Source organism: Tachypleus tridentatus, chromosome 8 (genome assembly GCF_004210375.1).
Source record: "Tachypleus tridentatus isolate NWPU-2018 chromosome 8, ASM421037v1, whole genome shotgun sequence".
In the NCBI taxonomy this organism is placed as follows: Eukaryota; Metazoa; Arthropoda; class Merostomata; order Xiphosura; family Limulidae; genus Tachypleus; species Tachypleus tridentatus.
Genome location: NC_134832.1, coordinates 71,980,448 through 72,005,228, shown reverse-complemented (window position 1 = coordinate 72,005,228; position 24,781 = coordinate 71,980,448). Strand labels below are relative to the sequence as shown.

At 35.1% G+C, this 24,781-nt stretch overlaps 1 protein-coding gene across 2 annotated transcripts in view; it reads left to right on the top strand.

Annotated features, from left to right (window-relative positions):
* Nucleotides 1–9,560: 9,560 nt before the first annotated feature.
* The window catches only part of LOC143222643 (speckle targeted PIP5K1A-regulated poly(A) polymerase-like), a 42,645-nt gene continuing 27,424 nt past the window's right edge, over nt 9,561–24,781 (top strand). The window contains exon 1 of one of the 2 annotated variants that reach the window (XM_076449400.1): nt 9,561–9,792. In XM_076449400.1, the coding sequence (XP_076305515.1) occupies nt 9,741–9,792 (52 nt within the window). In that variant the 5' untranslated portion in view covers nt 9,561–9,740. Of the gene's footprint in view, nt 9,793–18,767; nt 18,891–24,781 lie in introns of those variants that run through there. The other variant, XM_076449399.1, reaches the window with a different exon arrangement.

Genomic DNA, 24,781 nt, shown 5'->3' with positions numbered 1-24,781 from the left:
CTCATCTATGATGAAATAAGTCAATCTGCTGGAAGGGTGGGCTATTTCCTACATGCAGCTGACCACATTTTAAAGTGGTAATATTTGTGGTGTCCTTAAACTATTATAGTTCCTTCTGACCTTTGAAGCTTGCCAACCAGTTTTATTTACATGAGATATTTAAGGCTATACAAATTTTACAGACAACATTCTACAAGGGTTTCTGCTCTAGCTGCTCCTTCATAGTGATGCAATGGAAAAAAAAAAAATCAAAAGTGTATATCTGGCACGTCTGCTCCCCTTAAAGCTAGTCAACCAAACAGACCCTCAAATGGTTTATTAGTTCACTATTAAATCACACAGGTATGAAACTGAAGCAGCGTAAATCAGTATTCTTCAGTTCAAAGTTAAATTGAGACAAAGCCCGTACACCCTAAATCTCTGCCAATCAGTAAGAAGGTATTTAATATAACTCTCTCTCCCCATCAAATCACTTCAGGGTGAAGATACCTAAAGGTTACTTCTTAGTCACTGCATCCAAACAAACGAAAGGGAAGATGACAGTCATCACACGAATATTTCCTAACTGGTGTTGGTGCTCAAGTATTGTAATTCTTTGTAGATAGTGATTTCTTATTCAAATTTGACTAGATTGAAGTATTAGGGTTAACCTTTCTTTGTAACATTACACTGATCTGAGCTCAATGTGTGCATTTTTCTCGCAACAAGACACGTGGTTATGGACACGTTTACTTTGTTGGCAACAAACGTCAAATTTTAGTGTTTTCAGTGATTGGATGCTATTTGAATGTGGTACACTAAGATTACTATAGACATAGAATAGTCTCATCAGTTTCGACATTTTCTACCTATGCTCTAAAACAAAACATTTCTGTTATGACAAGAACTAAAACTATTGGTTTTGTTAGAGTTTGTTAATTTAAGACTGTATGTTTTGGTGACAATAAATAAAAAATACTTGCCTGAGGAAACAAAATATTGATCTATTAATCAATTTGTTATTGCAACAATAATCCCGTTTCATTTAGTTTCCACTGACTTGAAAAGTGATTAAGACCCTCGATTCGTAATTTAAGAGTAGCGGGCTCGATCCCCGTCCCACCAAACATGCTCGCCCCTTTTGGCCGTGGAGGCGTTATAATGTACGTTCAATCCCAGTATTCGTTGGTAAAATAGTTGACGGTGGGTGCTGATGACCAGCCTTCTCTCTCTAGTCTTTCCATGTTAATTTAGTGACAACTAGTGTAGGTAGACCGCATGTAGCTTAACCCAAAATACAAAACCAAATTGACCAAAAATTTTATTTTATGCCGTCTAATCTTGTACGGTTTATTATCTAAGGGACAGGACGAAGCCTCTCGTTTAGTTAACAGGGTTCTGGATCATATAGTTCGAGAGGATGGTAGTAGATTTTACTGTGCTCAGTAGTTTAAAATTATAGACAGCTGTATCAGAATCTTAAAGGATCATTTGGGGATTTCGTCTAGGAGCACGTAATCTATATGACGGTCGTATTCATGTTGAAAATGCCTTATTTTCTAAAAGTAAAAAAGTTGTAAAGCTTCTACAACTAGTCATACTACTCAAATATACTGGAAATTCTCGACGTTCTAATTAGCGCTCGTGGTATAAAAATAAATAAAACGTTAGTCAGGGAAACTTTGATGAATATTTTTATAATCTAACGTTTGACACTCAGAGTTTTAGCTTTTTTTTAAGAAGACAAGGGAAATGGCATTCCCCTCCTTTCCACATTAATTTGGGAATTCAAGACAATGCAATGATAATGTGTTATGAAACCATATTCTTGTACAATACTGTACAAAAGTGTTAGAACAAGAGAATATTCCACCATTCTTTCCATTTTATGTGGCTAATTCTTTCATGCCATTACAAAATGTAAATTTCAACCCTGTCGTTATGCTTTAGTGAACACTGTTGACAACTGAATGGTTGAGAATACTTATCATTCTTTAGAATTTTCGTATATTTGTACCAAGGGCATTATCAAATGTTTGGTCTGAAATAACTGTCATGGTAACTCGTGCAGTCTTAACCGTATACAAAGAGTTAGCTCATATTACCGATGTGTGCTAGAAGAAATCTATTTAATAACACTGCACAAGCAAACCTTGATTAAAACAGCGTTTAACACTATATATTTTGTTATCATGCCATGTCCCTCCACAAAAAAATACATTATTTTGAAACAAGCGAGCTGTGTGCTGTTTCTTGGTAAAATTTATCGCTAACAAGTCTCAAACACTGTAAGGAATTCTGCCCATACACATACATACACACACACACACACACATACAAAGTGGTAAAAGAAGACATGTACGACAGCGGAAATTGGTCTATATATGAACAGTTATAGTGGTGGAAAAATATTTTTGAAGTCATAACCATGCTGTATAATCATGTGGACTGACTCTGATAAATAGATACCGAGAGGTTAGTGACTTGGGCACAAAAATTAAAGATTTACGAGAGTTTGTTAAAGAACAAGACCTAGAGAGAAAAGATAGAAGAAGAGAGGCAGAGAAAAACTGAAAGAGGAACGTAAGCATGAAATCCAAGCTCACCTAACAGAAAAAAGGAAGGGTACAAGAATAACAGTGAGGTCAAGACCAGGTAACCTAAGCTGCCCAAATTGATTAATAGAAAGACGACAGGGGTAGTCTTCTGGAGAGATACGAAAGATTCACTCAAAGTCAGAATTTGGAGAAAGGCGATTGGGCAGTCTGTGTCAGCCCTCTTTTCACGGGAAAAGGCTTACAAGTGTATGCTTGCATGATGTCAGAAGATATCATTAACTATGACAAGTTAAAAACGATCTTGCTAAAATGCTGTGGGCTTACTTGTGTGAAATAAGGGAAGTACAAAGCTGAGCAACAACTTTACCAATAGAGGCAGTCGTAAGACCCAGAAAAGAAAAGGAAGGGTTTCACCAAATAGCTTCTTCTCTCTATATGATACCTGCCCAAACTCGACCTGCAACTGTTGTATCAGGAGCAGCCAGTCACAGAGATGAACCTCGTCCAGGAGAACATCTTCAAAGTCCTATTTTAAAAATGGTAGTCATGCCTACTAATGAGCAGGCTGGTCAAGGGACAAGAGGAAGAAGAAAACGTGAAGTAAATAAAATAACCCATGGATTTTTCCACTAGTTACTTTGAAGTTGAACAAAAATTTAAACCATTAATTACTATATTAAGATGGAGATGGTTTAGGTGTCATTAGTGATAAAAACATAAAAGCTACAATTGTTTAAAAATGTAGAAATTCCGAAATAAATCAAGAACGAAAAGATTTTTTCTTCTTTGTACAGAGTGTTCGGAAAGTGACTGTGCACTTATATATTTATTAACATACAAAACTGCACAGTGACTTTCCGAACACCCTGTATAATTGTTTTCTTTATTTCTAAAACTGATTTCAGTTTATTTAGGTTTGTTTATAATAGAAGAGATAATGGCATCAGGAAACTTAAAAGAAAACCTGTCAGAATCGTTTTTAGTTACGCAGAGAACTGTATTAGATTCAAGGTTTAAAACTACTAAAAACATTCTCTTGTTTTGAAAAGTTGCAAAAGAGACTATTAGTATTATATCTACTGCTGGATAAAACCCTTAAGCTTGCCCTTGAGCCTCTGAGAGTTGTTGGGAGACCTTTGAAGACTTAATTTGAGGAGATAGATTGAATAATAAAATAACAAGATCAGAAGTATGGACTCGAATAATAAGAAATAGGCTTTAAAAGTCTAGATTTAGACTTTTTAAAAAAGTACTCACGTGCAACAAACTTATAGGGTGTTTTGCTGTTCAAATATTTGCTGTGTCGACATGAAATATTACATTTAATTTTTATAATTATTTTAACGAGTGAAGGCAGTGAATAAACAAATCTTGATAAGTTGAATTACCTTTAGTCACCTTACTTGTTCATGGGCTCTGATATTCATTGCTTTTTCTCATCAAAGCAGACAGTCTGCAAATATCAGTAAACGTTTAATATAAAGACTAAAAGATTTACGTGTTTTTTTTTCTGGGATCAGAATAACAGATACCGTCATATGTAACTTCCTGGCAAGGTATCTTTATTTAAAACTTTGAACATTGAATTATAAAAAAATTTACTATGTGAAGTTAAGCTTTTGCCGCGAGAGTTAAATTGTTAACGGTCTGTTTAAGTTTTCTGTAATAGCTTTGTTAGTTCAAAAAGATTCTCGCCGCATAACCTGTTATCAAAGGTTTCGTATTTGTGATTCGAGGTCGCTTTTAATACCTTGTAAACGAACACAAAAATCGTGTTAATAATGTATTTTAATCAGTATAAGGAATATAGTCGAGTCAATATGTATAATTAGTGATTCTTTTATACACTGAATACAACAATTAAAAGGTTGAGTCTTATAATAAAATTATTCTGAACATGTAAATTTTCAACTTACATACAAATCACATCAGATATAAAGTCACAATTGAATGGAATGTATCAGAACTATATTTTGACATTGTTTAGTATTCCTTAGGTAATGTAATGCCACCGGAAATAGACCAATTTTGGTAAGTGTATGTAACAGTTCTTTCAGACACAAAATATTCATATACTCTGGTCAGTGTTTCTTAAAGGACGCGATTAGGTATTCATGGGATGGTGAGCTGTTTGCATTGAGTGAAAGTTTTATTGAAATAAGAAAATTGCCATTAAAAAATCTCTACAATAGTGATAATGGGGTGAAGTGACGACCAGAGCCCAGACGCGGAGACTATCTGGCAAATCTGTTTGAGAAACATTCACTCAAATCATAAATATGTGGTCAGATCGGATTCTTAGGATTTTCAAGACTGAAGTATTTCATGTACTTAATGACATTGTAACACAAAGGAATATAAAAATATGGATCATCTTATGACACCAGGACTATTCACTAAAGGTCTTACAATAAGTGATATTCCAATGTTTGTAAATAAGGTGCAATGTGTCGTGACAGATGAATGTACACGAACACAAAGGTCAATGGCAAAAGCTGTAAGAAACACATATTGATCAAGTCGTCGAAAGCAGCGCATATGGATTTCTGTGTGATTAGACTGTTGATGTTTTTATTGTTTGTTACTAAGCACAACGCTGATAGCCCTCGTGTAGCTTTGCGCGAAATTCAAAACAAACAAACAAACTAAGCATAAAGCTACACAAACCCGATTTTTAGTAATGTAAGTTCGCAGACATATCATTGTGCCATTGAGGGGCTGGACTGTTAAAAAGTGCCTGGAAAGTATCATCCTCGTACACTAAGTCAGTCATGGAAAGCAAGCAGGGATTAATGGTATGCTTTGGATATAAAAACCTCTTTCAATGAAAACTACACTTCCGTTTGTTTTTTTTTGGAATTTCGCGCAAAGCTACTCAAGGGCTATCTGCGCTAGCCGACTCTAATTTTGCAGCGTAAGACTAGAGGGAAGGCAGCTAGTCATCACCACCCACCGCCAACTCTTGGTCTACTCTTTTACCAACGAATAGTGGGATTGACCGTCACATTATAACGCTCCAACGGCTGAAAGGTCGATCATGTTTGGTGTGACTGGGATTCGAACCCGCGACCATCAGATTACGAGTCGAACGCCTTAACCCACCTGGCCATGCCGGGCCTCTACACTTCAGAGATATTGTCAAGATGTACGGTCTGTCAGATAAAGTATGGCCGGACTTGGCGATATGACCTGTAATGACGTGAAATCAATACAATGTACACAAACCTTTGTAGGATTTTGTAATACTACAACTGTGGCAAGGCAAAACCAATGTTACAAAATAATGTTAGTCGCCACAGTTATGCAAATTAAGCACCTTAAGGTAATGTAATTGTTTTGTGAGGATGTGAATAACAATTAAAATGAAATTATGTGAAATAATACAAACATTTCATTAGCTTTAATGTATAAAGAAACGAAGCGAAATTTATCATGCGAAATGTTTTGATGATACATTTATTTTGTATTAGATGAAATTTATAAGGTTCATCGTAAAAACATTATAGTATTATATTTATTCACAGTAATAAATGAAGTTGAATTATGTTTAACAAAACGTATTGTGTTAAAAAGTGTCAAACTCTTTATGAATACATTAAAAAACTACATGACAGATCAACATACTTAACTTATTGTATGTAGAAAACGAAACTTCAGGACAGACAATCCGCGCAAGCATAACACTACATTTGCAAGTGAAGGTCCACCCGAGTGATTCATCCAAACGGGAGTCGTTCGAAATAAGGTCATTTCTTTAAACGAAAGTCTTTCCAGATAAGGTTATTTATTCAAACTGGAGTTTTTTTTTTTTATGAAGTTTACTAGAAAATTTTATTTGAAATAATTGAAACCGTGCATAATAACGAAATCTGTAATATAATTTTCATTTAAATCCCTCGCTGTAACAGCGGTAAGTGTTTATATCTACAACTCTAAAATCAGGAGTTCTATTCCCCTTGGTGAACACAACAGATAGCCTGATGTAGCCTTGCTACGAGAAAACACACACACATTTTCAGTTAAGATGTAAATTTGGTGTTTTCATTGCTTATATTTGAATCTGTTTGAATTAACAAATGAATTGATGTAAAACTGATTATTGTAACAAAATTGTTGAAGAATGGGTAGCTTATGTAACTACTTTAGTTTGTCAAAGAAGATTCAGATAAAATAATGTAGTTGTTTCTTGTTAAAATTTGGTCTTTTTTGAATTACGCGCAAAGCTACTCGAGGGTTATCTGCGCTAGCCATCCTTAATTTTCCAGTGTAAGACAAGAGGAAAGGCAGCTAGTCATCACTACCAACCGCCAACTCTTTTACCAACGAATAGTGCGATTGATCGTCACTTTATAAATACCCCACGGCTGAAAGGACGAGCATGTTTGGTGTGATGTGGATTCAAGCTCACGACTCACAGATTACGAGCCGAGTGCCTTAACTACCTGGCCATACCGAGCCTGTTAAAATTTAATTTCTAAATGACATATTTTGAAAGTAATGTAATATTCAGGTCATATAGTACAATTCTGTTGTCTTTCTGTACACTCAGTTTTACCAACAATTTCAAGGAGGTATAGTGGTTTTTCGTCATAAAATTTAAAGTTTTGTATTTCAATATTAGATCACTTTGGATTTTAACATAGTTTTAAAAAATCGTAAGTGATACATAAGATGGTTGTTATGATTTGAAAGTGAATGGAAATTTAAAAAAAAATAAATGTATTTGGAATACAGAATGATTTCAGGACGTACACCATTTAGTATCTGCAGTTCAGTCGAACCAGAATAATCGAAATATGAATTGTTTTTATTTTTGTTACAATGTGATATGTCATTCACATAGGTTTCACAGTTGCTTTGTTTTGTTTGGAAATTTCGCACAAAGCTACTCGAGGGCTATCTGTGCTAGCCGTCCCTAATTTAGCAGTGTAAGACTAGAGGGAAGGCAGCTAGTCATCACCACCCACCGCCAACTCTTGGGCTACTATTTTACCAACGAAAAGTGGGATTGACCGTCACATTATACACCCCCACGGCTGGGAGGGCGAGAATGTTTAGCGCGACGCGGGCGCGAACTCGCGACCCTCGGATTAGGAGTCGCACGCCTTACGCGCTAGGCCATGCCGTGCCCAGTTGCTTTGACCTCTCACTGTGTCATATTTTCATCCACTTTTTCCAAAGCTGATACTTTTTTTTTCTATTGAAATATGTTAAGATATGTTGCAGATATTCGAATTTTGCTGTTACTTTTATTATTTCTCAGACCTAATTTATATTTCTGGTGAGATCCTAACAAAAAAAAAACAGCAGAAAAATTGTGTCACTCTACTGCTATAGAAAGTCCTTGATGTTTAATTACTGATAAAAAATAGAATTTTAATATATCTAACACGTTCAGTCTTATCATCACGACAGGACCACCAAGAACGATATTTCCTATTCCCGTCCATATATCAGCCTCCTACGCATCAGTTTGTTTGTTTGTTTTGGAATTTCGCCATGCCAGGCCCCTACGCATCAGACCAACTAGTTTTCAACTGATGATCAGCAGCAGATTTTCATCACTATAGGAACCGCCTCACTGTTTACCAGAAGAGTTAAGTATATGTTTATGCCTGCAGTCGAATTCGATGAAGTTTTGCTCTCTTGTTTCTTCGTCAGTACTTTTAGCCTTTTTTTTTTTAAAAAAAAAGTAGTTTATAACTACTTTGGATTACTTCAAGAGACCTACCAACAAATTAAAATAATTTTGTGAGAGACATAATTCTACAAATTTAACTTTTTAAAGCACATTGGATAAATGGAACTTTTCATTCCCTTGATAGCATGGCCCCTAATAACATAAACAAGGATGTTTGTCAGTGTGTGTAAAAGGAGATAACGCTCATTTGCATAAGTAATATATTCTCCCGGTGCTGTAGAGACTTTACTGTACCACCAAAAGTAGCATTTAGGGAAATTAACTTGATTTATTTACTTCAGGTAAAAAAAAAGGAATAAAAAATCCCGAAATACTCTTTCAGTGCATTTCTGTTGAACTACACAGCTGTTAACAAGCAAATTTAACAATTCGTACAAGTATAAATCTTGAATTGTAGTATAAGCACTGTATATTTTCTAGTGCATTTCCCCTTTTTAGATTGTTTGTGTGAAATAAACTAAGATAGCGTTATACTTTATAACACATACATTGCTAGCATCTTTCTCTCTTCAAATATAGAATCAGAATATGCAGATTTTACTCCGTAATACAACTGCTGGTAGTTCTTCCAATTATTTGCGAATATTACTTAAAAGTCAAGTCACTGCACCTGAGAATACCACGTAAGTAAACGAGCCATTAATGCCTTGTTATATTGTAATATTTTAACAATATTGCGTCACATCTATTAATGTGATGTTATGAAGGGAAATCACGCATCTTTCTGTACGAGGATGTATCATGCCATATAATATTCAAAATCTGCTTTGGCCAGTACAGAAACCATAGTGGAATCTACTTGGGATATTTGAAATGTCAGCTGAGGAACAGATTTCGAAATCACATAAGATTTCTAAGATAAATGGATTCTGTTCCATTAAACATGTTCTAGGTTATGAATGATACCAGAAGGAGGCTTATAAATATTCTCTAGGGCCTGAGAAAAAGTAACTTATCAGGGTATATTTTTCTCGTACTTTGAGTAGTATGTTAAAAATTGAATATTCTGATAATTTTGTTGGTAATCCACGCACGCACACACATATGCATATATAAATCATATATATTTATGGTTAATTAGATGTGTTATTGAAAATAAACATAAAATATGTTTAGATTGAAGATAAGGTAGACAACTGTAAAAACCTTAAATATAAAATTATATTTTAATATAAGTAGCAAATTCTTTGTTTATTATCTGGATTTTTTATAGCTTTTAATCTTTTGTAAAATGTATGATTTGTGTGTATTTAATTTTTGATATGTTTAATAATAATTAAAATACACGAATAAAGCAGACGCGTTAACTTTCCGACTATTCAATAAACTAGTGTTTTGTGTCAATAATGTGATAGACTGATGGTTTTGTTAGTGTATGGTAAACGTGAATCTAGCGACTGAAATAACAAAAATAAACCAAACGTTAATCTAGAAATTTTAGTTAGTGTTGCCTGATTTATAAAGTGTTTTACTGTAGTGAAGGTTTAAATGACAACTTAAAAATGAATCAGGAAATATGTCATATCTGTAATGTCTTTTTGCCTCCTGGCCCAAGTGAGTAGGCTTAAGTAACACTTGGTATTTATAGTACTATTATTTATATAATGATAATCATCATTTAGACACTTTTTTTTATGCATTTCACAGTAGCTTTTAATATGACCCAATCAGTTTTTGTAATAATGTGAAGTGAAAGGCGTGTCTTTTGATGGTATATTTCATAAGTAATGGAGTAGATTGTCGAATGTATTGCAATTTGCATCTCTGGTCCCCTAATCTTACAACGGTTATCATTTATATATATATTAGCTAATCTCCATTTGTTCGCAAAACCCCTTTCACAATTTAAGTCTTATGTTGATAAAACCTTGTACGATTATTCACCATAATAAGGGGTAAAAGCTCCTAATAAAGTTTTTATTTTGTGCATGTGTCCAATAACGGTATCATATTGCACCAAAATAAAAACAATTATAAAATAGATGCTTGATTTTGATTTTGTTGCAGCATAATCCTCACATTTTCAGTTGGCATCCTAGTGTGTAAGACACGTTTCAACCCATTCTCAATATGACTACAGGATTTTGATTGTGCTTGATCACAAATTCATGTCAGTTTCTACTTGTATTTGATTTCCATTGTTTCTATTTTATTGTTTTAGAAATGTTTTTGTTTTTGAATTCTTTATTCTTATGAATTTGAGATTTAATATGATGGATGATGAAATTCCCACCATAAGTAGAATACTAGTTCCCAGTTTTTGGGGTCAGTGTTGTCTGCTGGGGAAGCACAGGCTTTAGTTTTTGTCTTACATTTGGTAATGATTTCTTTCATATTACAATTTTTGTGAAGAGAGATGTAACTACTGTGTGGACACTGTTTTTTTACAGCACTTTCCACCTGTTGTTGTGCTACCAGGTAATTGGTTGTTTTAGGTATTGTTCTTTTCCCAGGAGATGTGTGGTAACTGTTCATTGTATATTTGTAACGTTCCTTAAGAATACCCCTGTTCAATGTCTTTATGTAAGTTTGTGTGGATGAACCAAATTTCTGCACACATTACTTCAGGCCATTCATATCTTTTTTTGCTCAGTTTTGGGTAACTTAGGCTTTTACACTTTTTTTACTATCTAGGTTAATTTTGTTAAAAAATGTTTGAGTTTGATGTATTTTGTTTTTGTCTGCATTTTTACTTTTTTCACAATTAACGTTACTTTTTGTTTGTTAGTCCCATTTTCTTTATTACTAGTCACATCTGATTGGTGATTATGTTAGTGTTAAACTTTGTTATTGTTAACTCAGTTTCTTCTTATTCTCATGTTTTTTTGGAGTTGGTTTATTTTTTGTGTCTTCATCTTACAGATTTTTTGGATGGACTTGTGTGTTCAATATTTAAGAGTGGCTTATATTCTAAGTTATTTTAATGGTTTTGTACATTGGGTGTGAATTAATGTTTTCTCTTTTAAATCAGGTAACAGTTTTGCAGATTTGTTATTTTTATGTATTGTAAAATTTGTTTCTTTGTTTTGTTAGTTTGTTGTTTGAGTGTTTCTGTCTCATTGTGTTTAGTTTGTATGTGTTTGGCTACACTTTATGACAGTTCCATGGGTTTTACAGAATTTATTTCCGTGGGTTTTTGCCTTCTGTTTTGCTCCTTCTCTATCCACTTTCCAGATCTGCTTCTCTCCTCCTCAAGATTTTATTTTGTCCAGTGATCTCACCTAGTCTGAGACCAACTATGAGAAGAGGCTATTGAAGAGGTGATTCCCACTGAACAGGGATTTTACCTCGTAGAAGATTAGAATCCAATCATAGCTCGTTTTGTGGTTGTATTCTTATCTGGAGACATCTTGCTTCACTCTGGAGTCCTGCCTCTCATTTTGGTGGGTTTTGGTCCCAGTGTTACATTATTTTTCTTAGGTTCATCCATGAGGGTCATGTTTTTCAGTTATGGGTACTGCTCTTCAGTCTTTCTTCAGATCAGTATGTGTTTTGTTGAGTGTTATGCTGTTTTGAATGCCATCTTTGATCACTGAATCTTCAGAATCCCTATTACATGAATGACTGGCTTTTACTTACCCAGTATATGCTCAATGAATCACTCACACACACCTGATTACTTCTTTGAGAAGATGTTTAGGTGGGGTTCTCATCAAGTTGGAGAAGTCCTTTAATATTCCTTTGCAGTATCTTATTCATGTGGGTGGGGTGGAGGGGTGGTTGTCTTTACTTTCTGTCTTGGTTGAGCCCAGCCTTCTACACTTTGGTTCCAAGATGTGGAGTTGGTAGTGCTGAAAGCCTTAATTTTTTTTCTTCCCTCTCTGCGTGTGCAATTCTCTGTTTTTGGTTTGTGGGCTTCTTTGGAAGTTTTCATTCCTTTAGGTTTGGCATACATATATTACTTTCATTGAATGCTTCTTGCTCATTAGAACTTCCTCCAAACTTGTTTGGTGGCTCCATCAGTACTTGACCACATTGGGAGTTCCCATTCTTTTGCCTTTTACTGAGTATCATTTATTTACAGATGTTTCCCTGGAGAGCTTTCCTTGATTTTCCAGAGATTTAGGGTCAGTAGTTAGTTGAGGAAGTTATTTCTCATTTTCATATCCTAAAATCTGTTGCAGTTCATTTAGCTCTGTATCATTTCTTCCCATTCTTGTGAGGGTGGGTGATCATAGTTCATTTTGACTATTCCACTTTTGTAAGCTATACTGCTAAGCATGGAGATACCAAGAACAGATCTTTGTGTTTTCAGACTCTGGATCTCCTGTACTGAACCACCTATCATGACATAACATGTTCCTGGAGATATGAATCTTATGGATGATCACTTCTCATGTCTTAGCCAGGTTCTCCTCAGCCAGGTTTGTGTTTTCATCTTGAGGTTTTTTGTTGGTATGTTCTGAGAACTTCATATATATATGTATTTCCTATTCATTGGAATGTCCAGCTTTCTTCCTTTTTGGAATCCATTTCCTCAACCCTCAGCTCTGGAAGTGAATACTTTCAGTTCACATTGGATGGGCCATCACTTGTGTGCTTACTTTCTAATCAGACTCCTCTTCTGGATCTTTTCCCTTTTACAGATTATTCCTTATTGTTTTCTGCTGGTCGCTACATATTGGCTAGCTCAGATGTGGTTCCCTTTGTTGTGGCCATTAATGAGGCTACAGCTACTGAACTTGTGCAAAAATAGTTATTCTTTTGATTTTTATTATGGAAGGGACATTAAGTGACATGATAAATACTTCCACAAAATTTATGACAGTAATACATCTGGATATTCACTGAAGTACCCTGCATGGGGATGAAATGTAACAAGTATGAAATCAGAGCTAAAGTCAGCTTGAAAAAGTATGGATTTTCAAAGGTGTTGTATAGATGGGACAATTTTTGGACCATTTTCTGGGAGGGTAATAAAATAGACATAAGAATTTGGCTATTTAGTTAACATATTATCTAAAGGTCAAATGCCATGTTATCACATTTCTTGACTTCCATTCACAATTTTATTGAATTACTATTATATTAATTTATCAGTAGTCTAGAATCAAATTGTAGATTGTAATCCAAACTTTAATATTGTATATGAATTGAATTATTAATTTAAAAGTAAATATTAAAAGAACACAAATATAGATTTTAGTGAGTCTTGTGGTATGTTGAATGCAGCATTATTTAAAATTAGATGTTTGTGATGTCAGACTACTACCTCTGTTGTTTTATACAAATTGGAAATGCAGATTACTAACATTAACAAGGTGAATATAAAATAAGAACTCTATATCTTTGTATTTTGCTGAGATATGGCTTATGTACTGAATCGAACAGAATGGCTCCTTTCACAGTGGCTGGTGTGTGGGTATAGTGTTCACAAAACCCTGGTGTTGCTGCAGTGTCCTTGTTTAGCACTGTAATGTGTGAACCAAAATATTTTTTCTTTATTATGGATACCCCCCAAAAAAATTTAAATAAAATAATGAAAAAACACTTCATAGATAAACAACCACATCTTGAAGATTCTGAACAGCAATCTTCAATTTATGTAACACCTGTACCTCATTTTCTTACACTACATTCTCTTTCAAACAAATATTTAGGGCAAATGTCTCTTTTTTTTTTTTTTATTCAGAAGAGACTAGAGGGACTTGCTGGCTCTCCTATGTCAGTCAAAAAGCTTTGCTCTGGTGACATATTGGTGGAAACATCCATTCCTAAACTCAGTAAACTCCTCTTGCATTCAGATGCCATTGGAGATATATCCATTAGGTTACACCTCATGCTACTTTGAATTTGTCATGAGGAGTTATTGTTGAGGGATTTGAAGAACATTCCCGAGTCAGAGATCCTTGCTGGTCTCTCCACCCAAGGAGTTTCTGCAGTGAGGTGTATCTCCACTTGCAAATATGGAATTACGATGCTGCCCAGTGCCCTAATTTTGACATTTACATCACCACATTCACCTGCCACCATCAAGGCAGGTTATCTTAATTGCAAAGTACAGCCATATATTCCGAATATCAGTGAATCAGTCACTCAAATACATCATGTCGTGGTTCCTTAACACGTACTTGTTACGGTAGCAAGGACCATGATGCTTATGAGTGTGAAACACACCCTCACTGCATTAATTGTAATGGATCTCACCCATCCTACTTTCATTCTTGCCCTAAATGGGTGGAAGAAAAAGAGGAACAGCATTTGAAAATGATTCAAAACATTTCTTACCCAGAGGCTCTGAAAGTTACTGCTCACCACTTCGCCTCGGATGTATACTGCTACACTTTGTTTCACTGCTACAGTGGGAATTATTTCAGGCAATCCCCATATCCATTTCCTTTGGTGCCAGATATGGGGATTTCCTTGGGTACAACTTCTTCTCCAGCCCCAAGATGAAAAACAATCATTTGTTCATGCCCTCAGTCTCTGAAATCTTTTTCCAAGGACAAAGATATGCCCATTCAACCCAGGGCAGGATCCATGGAGGTTGATAGTCCTTCCTTGAATAATGAAAAAAGACGTGGTTGAAAACAAAAGGGCTCTCCACCCAATTTGCCTACACATAAATAAAAATGGCCACTTTGATACAGTGGAATTGTTGAGGTTTATGTTCTAATATGGATGACATTGATTCTTATCATTCTGAATGCCCTTCCTTGCAGAAAATATTTCTGAAATCTGCCGATACAGTCACCTTTTGGCAGTTTTCTTTGGACAGAAATGACAGGTTGTGTGGTTGACAAGTGCATGGAGGAGTGGCACTTCTGGTCGATCAGTGTGTGCCCACCCTGTCTTTGCCACTTGCCACACCTTTGGAGGCCATAGCCATTTGTGTTTCCTTGGGTCATACCATCACTGTTTGCCCTCTATACCTGTCTCCTGGAGAGACCCATGATCAGTCAAACCTTGATGCTGTCATTTAAAAGTTGTCATCTCCCCTTTTAATCCTGTAGGACTTTAATGAACAAAATCCCCTCTGGGGTGGTTCTGATATTGATGGGAGGAGTTGCCCCATAGAGCATATACTCTCAGATCACAACCTTTCTCTCTTCAGTACTGGTTCTTATACTTATTTTAATGCACCAACTCAGTCTTTTATTGCTATTAATTTCTCAGTTTTCTTCCCTTCACTATTCTCTCAATTTTCATGGAGGGTTGACAGTAACCCATGAAGCAGTAATTAATTTCCTATTATTTTGAGAGAGACTGGCCATGGAAGATGTCCCCAGGCCTGCATACCCTGGTGGAAGCTGGATCAAGTCAACTGGCCCTCTTTCACTGCTTTCATGGAATTTGATCCTGCTATCATTTGTGAGTCATTGACAGACAATGGCAGTAGTAACTGATTGTATTTTCCAGACAGCTGCTCAATGTATTCCTAAAACCTCAACACGTTTTCCATGATATCCTTGTTCATGATGGAATTTTGCCTGCCACATGGTACGGAAGGCTCAAAAACTGGCCTGGGATATCTTTTGTAGGTATCCCACACTCTTGAACTGCATTGCTTTCCAGCAGGCCCATGCATGTGTTCAGCAGTTAAAACGTCAAAGCAGGAAAGAATTTGAGATTAAATTTACAACCAGCATCTCTTGTACCATCAGTTCCAAAGTCGTGTGATAAGATTCAAAAGATCAGCGGGTATTATAATTTTGCCCCCTTTCAGTCTTTCTCTCTGATGGCCAGGAAGTAGTCAAAACCTGAAGCATAGCTCATACTCTTTGTGAAAACTTTTTGTCAGGTATCTAGCACTTCTATTTCATCCTCCATTTTAATAGTCATTAGGACTCAGACACAGCGATCACCTCTTTCTTTTCGGGCTGATTGTTTCTATGACTATAATTGCTCCTTTATACTTGTGGAACTCAGACTAGTCCTTCATCAGTCTGACAGTACATTGGTCGGACCTGATGATATACACAACAAGATGCTGTGCCATCTATCTCCTGCTTCTCTTGCTATTCTTATGGTTGTTTTTAACTGGATCTGGCAGGAGAATGTTTTTCCCAATGCATGACACCAGGTTATTGTCTTATCTTTCTCTAAGCCTGGGAAAGATCCAAAGATTTCTTCAAACTACTGTCTAGTTGCATTGACGAGCTGTTTCTGTAAGACCTAAGAGAGGATGGTTAATGCTCATCTCATTTGGTTCATCGAATTGAACAACCTCCTCTTTCCCACCCAGTGTGGGTTCTGACAAAAGCACTCCACCATAGACCACACTTTCGAACTTCATTGCTTTTTCAGTGGGCCCATGTGTATCAACTGCTCAGTCAGAGAAGCCTATCTCAAATGATAAATCTTGTATCAGTATTCTTTGACCTTGAAAAGGCTTATGATACTACGTGGAGGTATGGCATTTTGCAAGACTTCCACTCATATGGGTTATGTGGCCATTTACCCATTTTTATTAAACATTTTTTAATGGGTAGGTGATTCCAAGTTCATGTGGGTTCAACTCTTTCCCGTTCTTCCCTTCAGGAACTTGGAGTCCCTCAGGGTTGTGTTTTGAGTATCACATCTTTCAATATAAAGATTAATGTCATCATTGAACAACTCCCTCTTACTTTTGCAAACGGGCTCTATGTGGACAACTTCCACATCTCATGTCAGTTGTTGAACATGAGGTTTATTGAGTGGGGTAGCTACAGACTGCTCTCAATTATTTACTGAAGTGGAACACAGCAAACAGTTTAAACCTTTCTCTCTCTAAAACCGTTTGCATGTACCTTTGTCGCCAGTGAGGTATTCACCCAGATCCTGAACTTACTTATCCTGTCTTTGTTATGGTAAAGCTTCTAAGACTGTCTTATACTGTCATAATTTTGAACTACTGTTGGAGAGAAGGCAACTAGCTGGCAACATTCATTGCTAAGTTTGTTTATTTTTTGAACTGGTGACTTGAAGGAAGGCAGCTGGCTGGCAACACAGCATGTGCTGTCAAATTTTGTTTTGTGTGTATTATGTATTGAGGACTGCTGTACTAGTCTGTTACTGGGATCATTGATAACTGTTTAGCAAAAAAACACTAATAATCAAGTTTCACTTTGCTATGATATTAGCATATTTGTTCATTGTACATTGATGTGCTTCTCTGTGTTCTTTGATTTTTTATGAAATGTATAACTCTCTATAGCTTTAAATATGTATTTGAGAACATAAAATACACCAAGCACAATAACAGAATGTCCGAAAACTACTGTAGTTTAACTGGTTTACTAACTAGCCTATAAATAGGTTGAAAACTTCCATTACTGTTCAAAGCAACAGTTTTAGTCTAAATACATCAAATTCACGTGGCAAAGTATCAGCTTTGACTGGTAAAACAAAAAATGCCAGTCATCTGTTTTATATGACTTAGAATTTGTAATGTTTATTAATACATCTAAGTGCAAAAGGCCTTAAAGTCAAAGTTATTGCTGTAGCTCTTTGTTTGTAGATATATATATATATATATATAGTATATATATTATTTAGGAAAAGTAATTGAATAAAATTAGAAATTTGTTAGGTACCACAATGTAAAAACAACAACAAAGGATTCTGCCTGAGGAATGCATGTGTGTTACCACCATATGATGTAACTCAGTTTTTTTCTTAGCTCTAGCAGGGTGGTTTATTCCTTTGCTGTATTAGTTAGACATAATTCAAGGGCAATAAAACAAAATAAAATGAAAGCAGATGTAAAACTGTAGGCCAGTTTGTAATAAATAATTGTGATTGTCTCTTACAATGTGTATTCTTTATTTAAAATATTGTATATTTGGTTTTATTACATATCTTTGGACATTAATTTTGGAGACTACAGAGATATGAAAATCTTAATGTAGAGTGAGTGACTCACAAAAGGCTTCATGAAGCCACAGACAAATCTTTAGCAAATGTATTTTATTAACACATCTGACTTTTGTGTGTATAAGATAATTACAATGTTTACTCAATACACTGAAAAACAAAATTATGTTTAATTTTGTGGTTACATAATGTTTTCAAGGTTTCAAGTAGACTCTCCAACATTGTCTTTTATTGTTGATAATTTTGATTGGCCTTTTAACCATGAAACTACATAACTGTAATATTTTTTGTAGTAAGTGTATTTTCATGAAATTTGGAAAGCTTTTATTAAATATTACAACTATTTTGTGCACAAAAGCCAAATTTTTAATTAACTGTTTTCACCAAAGATTTGCCTGTGAACTTGTGTCAGAGTGTGGCTAGTCAAAATACTAAGTCTAGTTTTGTACAAATTAGGAAATCAAATTACTAATGTTATCAAGTAAGAACCTCATGTTTTTTTGTTTTGCTGAGATATGGCTAAGGTACTAAATCAAACACAGTGGACCTGTCCTCTCTTCATTTTTAAAACAGTCCCTTATGCACACTTACTTCAATATATGACGTGAATAACCAATCAACGGCTTAGAATGTATTCTCAAGGTGGCTAGTATGGATGTTAAAACTTTAATTAAAATACTAAGTTTAATAAATTATAGAGGAATTTTATGGTATCAGTGTAGATATTTGTTTTATTTGGTTATTCAACTGTATGTATAAAATACCTAAAATAATTTTGATATTCTCCATGTGCAAAATTTTAAAAGGTTTAGCAACCTATGGCCAGCAGCAACCAAGTACAAAGGTGGAAATGAGAAGTAATTGTTTGCTTTTTTCTTGATTTATTGTTCTATATTTTAAGAAAAGTAAGTTTGATAATTTACTTCTAAGTAGTTATAATCTATATACATATGTATTATGTATAATAATTGAAATGCAAGTGTATATTACAAAATACTAGTCCACTAAAATACAGCTAAGACAGGGAAGACTAAATGTCAGTTTTATATTAATGGATATGTAACATGAGTTCACATGCACCATGTCAATGCAAGTTATGAAATGTTAGTTAGGCATAACTGGAAGGTCAATATAATAAAAAATAATAAACATATATAGCATTATGAGACTTTAGATACTTAAATTAAACATCTTTATTTTCATGTTATAACATGCAGTCAATCTAGCATGAGAAAAAGCATAATTTTTATTTTCTAATTTTTTTTTGATGGTTACGAGGTTTATCAAGTGACGTATCTCACATAGTTAGAGTATAGGAAATAAAATATAAAGTCTGAAGACAAATGTTTGAAATATATTTAGTAGGTTTTAGATATTACACAAATAATATTTGGGATTTTTAGGATGAAGAATAGTTTTTAATTGTAACGTGAAATTACTTTGCAGCAAGACAAGTAATGATACAAACTATTTTTATAAACAAATCTTTAGTAAAAATATTTCATTAACAAATCTGATTTTTTGTATACAAAATACTTGCAATCTGCATGAAATTTATACCAAAGATATGCATGTTGTATCAAGTATATAGTGCAAATACTACAACTTGTAAAATAATTCACAGCATTGTGAGCTTTACAGAAATGTAAAATAAAACTCCATTATGTTGACTTCTTTCTGTATGTAAATTCATGTAAAGTTAAAATTAGAGAATGCTTTTTGGGCTTCGTTGAAACAAAAGAATAAAGGTGTATTGATATGAAAGAACTGCTGCTCAAAAACTTCAGCAATCAGTGCAAGTCAAGAGAGGCAAGGCTATGTTAGTGAAGAAAATAGAGTTTAACAGCAGAATTCAGTCTAGAGTTTTGGCATTAATAGTATGGTAGCTTTTTTTTTGTCAGTTGTGTGATTCAAAGTGTTTATGTCATCATTTCATCATATTGATTAAGTATCAGATCACTTAACAATTGAACTTGAAAGAGTTTCATGAAGATTTTTTGTTTCGTTAAAAGTGCGAAAAGTTAATTGTAGAGAAAGTTTTTATCATGCAAGTGGTATGTTTAACATTCAAATGTTTAATTTCTAATAACAATTTGAATGTTAAATTGTTTGGGGCAGAATAAATATACATGTATTATGTTAAATAGTACACATTTAGTGCCTCATAATTTAGTAAGCTCTAACATACATAAATATATTTTGTTTAAACCTTCAATGTTTAAAAAATAATTACATAAACTAAGAAGTAGAAGATAGTAAAATATTTAATTCTATAATTGTAAGCCAGTATGTACAGTAAAGTGCAGTTTTGTTCATAAGACATCTAATAATGTGTTTTAATATAGCTTTTAGAAAAGCATGAAATCATTGATATGCATATTACAAATTAAAAAAACCTTTGGCATATCTATACTCCAGGAGGAAGAGGGTTGGATTAGCCTCTCTGAATCATAATCTTCATCCCCACAAAAAAAAAGAGAGGCATAAAGTTTATTATCCTTCTTCAGTATCTAAGTTACTGTGGAAAAACTACTAATATATATACATTTATGAATTTTTCAGTTTTTGATTTTAAACAGTTACCACTGGTGGCAAAATACAATACAAGGTGTCAACCATATAATTAAAACAGCAATCTATATGCATGTGTGGGAAGATATATATGTAAAAATGGCTCACTTGGGTTGAGAAAATTTTTTTACATGTGGGAAGCTTCTTAAATTTTATTAAACAATCCAAAAATGAAATTAATAAAAGTAGAGAAGAACAAATGATGTTACCATGTGCATATGGGAGGGATAAGTGCAGATAGTATTTAAATTGCACAGGGAAAGGTATTTGTGGAATTGATCTGTCATACCTGAGAGCTTCATCTCAGACAGCAGTAATTACTTTTTAAGATCTTGTATGTGAATTTCTTCATTTGTTTGCAGATGCTTATAATACCAGTACCATTGCTCTGATGATTAGTGACTTTGTGAGCAATAGGTTTTAAAAACAGTCGTAGATCTGGAATCTTTTATTAGATAAGTTGGTAAAAGTTTCATTTGGCTCAAATTGTCTTTTGTACTAGAGGTATTTGGTGGGTATCTTGTGTTTTAACCTCCCAGTTATCAGGTTTATTCAGAATTCCATGTACTTAACCTCATGTGAGTAGGTTAGATAAGTAACTTAACTGTTTTAACTATACAGCATTATTTTTACATTTTAGAAACTATGCATTAAAATACAAAATAACATAACCAAAAAATGTCTTGGATGCAAAGCGCAAGTTTTTTCCCCCACTGGTTGAAAATTATAGTATGCATTATTTTAAATATATTTTAGGAAATTTTCTTTCATTCTGTAAGTGGCCATAGCCCCCCACCTCAATCTTCTCTGTGTAAGAATAGTGGTATTTAAAGTTTTAGAAAATTTCTGATTTTAAATACAAGCATGCAAGACTTGAATTTCTGTTAGCTTGAAATAAACTTTCATATACATTATTGAGCTTTCAAACTGAAAATGTATTTGATGTAAGTTTCGTAGCTTTATGTTTAACTTTTCTGGTTTATATAATTTTCTATAATATTCTATTCCTTTGCTGTCAAGCTTATACAAAGTAATGTTTAGGCTTGCTGTAATATTTTGAAGCTCTGTTTAGTGTTACATGGTTATGTAAATTTCCAATACAGTACATTACTTCCATTCACGTAATTAGGTCTGTATGCTAGCTTTTATGTTAAAAAATTTATTCTTGTGTCACAAGCCTTGAACTCTCATGTATCCTACAATCAGCATGGTTCATCTGTGTTTCAGAGCAGGAGTGTGACACACACACATCTGATGCTTGTGACTACCTCTATTTGTTTTTACTGAAATGTCACCTTCCGTTTGACAGTGCTTGTGTCAAGAAATTTTTTTTATTGTGCTCTTCAACAGTGTTTTTCTTTAAACTTATAGCATTTTTTAAAATATTAATTCCAAAGTGGAATTGTTCTTTTCAATTTTACAAAAAGTTGCAAACTTTAATATAACTTATTTTTCCCAGTTTTAATATTTTTTATTCTAATACTTCTATTCGATCATTCATTGTTAACAGTGAATTTTAAAGTTCAAGTTACCACTTTGGAGATAATACTCTTTACTAGCTGCAGGTAGAGTAACTCAGCTATGGAATTATTGACTTTCATGTGTCATGAGATTGATCATTATATGAGTCAAACTGCTTCTTCTGATGTTGCCCATATTTCTCCTAAACATGCTGAAGCTGTTTGGGTTGATGAGGAATTTGACAGCTTTTGTCCTACACCTGATTTTGCCATGTCTTTATATGTTCCTTCTGTGGAATCAGCTAGGCCTAATATGGCTTTTTTAGACATAATGTCTCAGGTGATTGGTTGTGGTCGATGCCACCCAACCCGCATGCTCCGGTAGAAGCAGAATCAGGCAGACTGATCCACTTTCACTGCTCTTGCAGAACTTGATCCTGCAGCTGTCTGTCAGCCATCAACAGATGACTGTGTGGCAGCAGTAACTGACTGTATTATACAAGCAGTTGCTCAATGTATTCCTAAAACCTCGACACGTTTTCCACTATATCCTCATCCGTGGTGGAATCCTGCCTGCCACATAGCACGGAAGGCTCAAAAACAAGTCTGGGATACTTTCTGTAGATATCTCACACTTTCAAACCACATCGCTTTCCAGCGGGCCCATGCACATACTAGGTGGGTAAGACGTCAAAGCCAGAAGGAATCTTGGATTAAGTTCACAACTGGCATATCTTCTACCACCAGTTCCAAAGTTGTATGGGACAGGGTTTGAAAGGTCAGTGGGTACTACAATTCTGTCCCCCTCTTGATCTTACTCTTTGATGGCCAAGAAGTAGCTGATGTCCAGAGCATTGCTGATACTCTAGGTGAAAGCTTTTGCCAGGTATCTAGCACTTCTGTTTGTGCCTCACCTTCTGACTGTCTCTATGACTATAATCATCCCTTTACACTGGTGGAACTGAAACTGGCACTTCATCGGTCTGAGAGTATGACATGCTGCTCTATCTATCTCCTGCTTCTTTTGATATTCTTCTAATTGTTTTTAACCAGATCTGACAGGAGAATGTTTTTCCTAATGCCTAGTGCCAGGCTATTATCTTACCTTTCTCTAAGCCTGGGAAAGATCCCAAGATTCCTTTAAACTACTGTCCAATTGCTTTGACAAGCTGTCTCTGTAAGACCTTAGAAAGGATGGTTAATGTTCATCTTGTTTGATTCCTCAAATCAAACAACCTCCTCTTTGCCACCTAGTGTGTGATCTGACGCCAGCACTTTACCATGATTCAACTTGAAACATCAATCAGATAAGTGTTTCTCAAACGACAACATCTTGTTTCAATATTCTTTGACATTGAGAAGGCTTATGACACAACATGGAGGTATGGCATTTTGCGAGACCTCAATATATATGGGTTAGGTGGCCATTTACCCATTTTCATTAAAATTTTTTTAATGGACAGGAAATTCCAAGTTCGTGTCAGTTCGACACTTTCCCGTACTTTTCCACAGAAACTTGGAGACCCTCAGGGCTGTGTTTTGAGTGTCACACTTTTCAGTATAAAAATTAATGCCATCACTGAACAACTCCCTCTCACTGTTGCAACTGAGCTCTATGTTGACGACTTTCACATCTCATGTCAGTCGTCGAACATGAGATATATTGAGTGGCAACTACAAACTGCCCTTGGTTGTGTACTGAAGTGGACTACAGCAAACGGCTTTAATTTCTCTCTCACTAAAACTGTTTGCATGCACTTTTGCTGCCAACAGGGGTATTCACCTTGATCCTGAACTCAATATCAGTGAAGTTTCGCTGTCTGTGGTCCCTGAGACCAAGTTCTTGGGGCTAATCCTTGACCGTAAGCTGACCTTTATACCACACATTAAGCAGCTACGGGTTAAATGCACAAGAGCACAACATCAAACTGGGGAGCGGATTGACGTTCTAAGTTAAAGATATATTGTGCTCTTATCCAATTACAACTCGACTATGGATCACTGCCTTATGGCTTTGCCAGACCCTCGGCCTTAAAGATGCTGGACCCTATTCATCATCAAGGACTTCGACTCTGCACTGGGGCTTTCTGAACCTCCCCAGTTCAGAGCTTATAAGTAGAATCTCATAAACCTTCTTTGCACCTTCCCTGTTTGCAACTGTTTTTATTATATTCTTCGAAACTTTGTTCCTTACTAAAGCATCCCACCTGGGGTTGTGTTTTCTTTCCTCGGTGGGCCATACTTTTTCAGAACAGATGATCTGCCATTGCTCCTTTTGGCCTTTGCATCCAGGCTTAATTGGATGAATTGGGTCTGTCCTTGGATAACATTGCAGTATCCACTGGTCAGCCCATCCCACCATGGCTTATTGCAGTCTCCAAATGTGACCTTTCTTTAAGTCATCAGAGAAAAGCAGATACTCCTAATTGGAAATACTCTGTTTTTTATTTACTGAACATCTCTCGAACAATCTTTCCATTCCAATTTATACGGATGGTTCCAAATTAGGTGACTCTGTAGGCTCTGCCATGGTTTGTTGCAGTTTGGTGGTTGCGTGCAGAATCCCCTCTACAGCTTCTGTGTTTACTGCTGAACTGTACGCCATTTCTCTTGCCTTGGATCATATTGAAGCTAAGCAGTACTACAACTGCATTATTTATACTGACTCGCTTAGTTCTCTACTGGCCCTGGAATTGCTTTATATTAGTTCACACTCT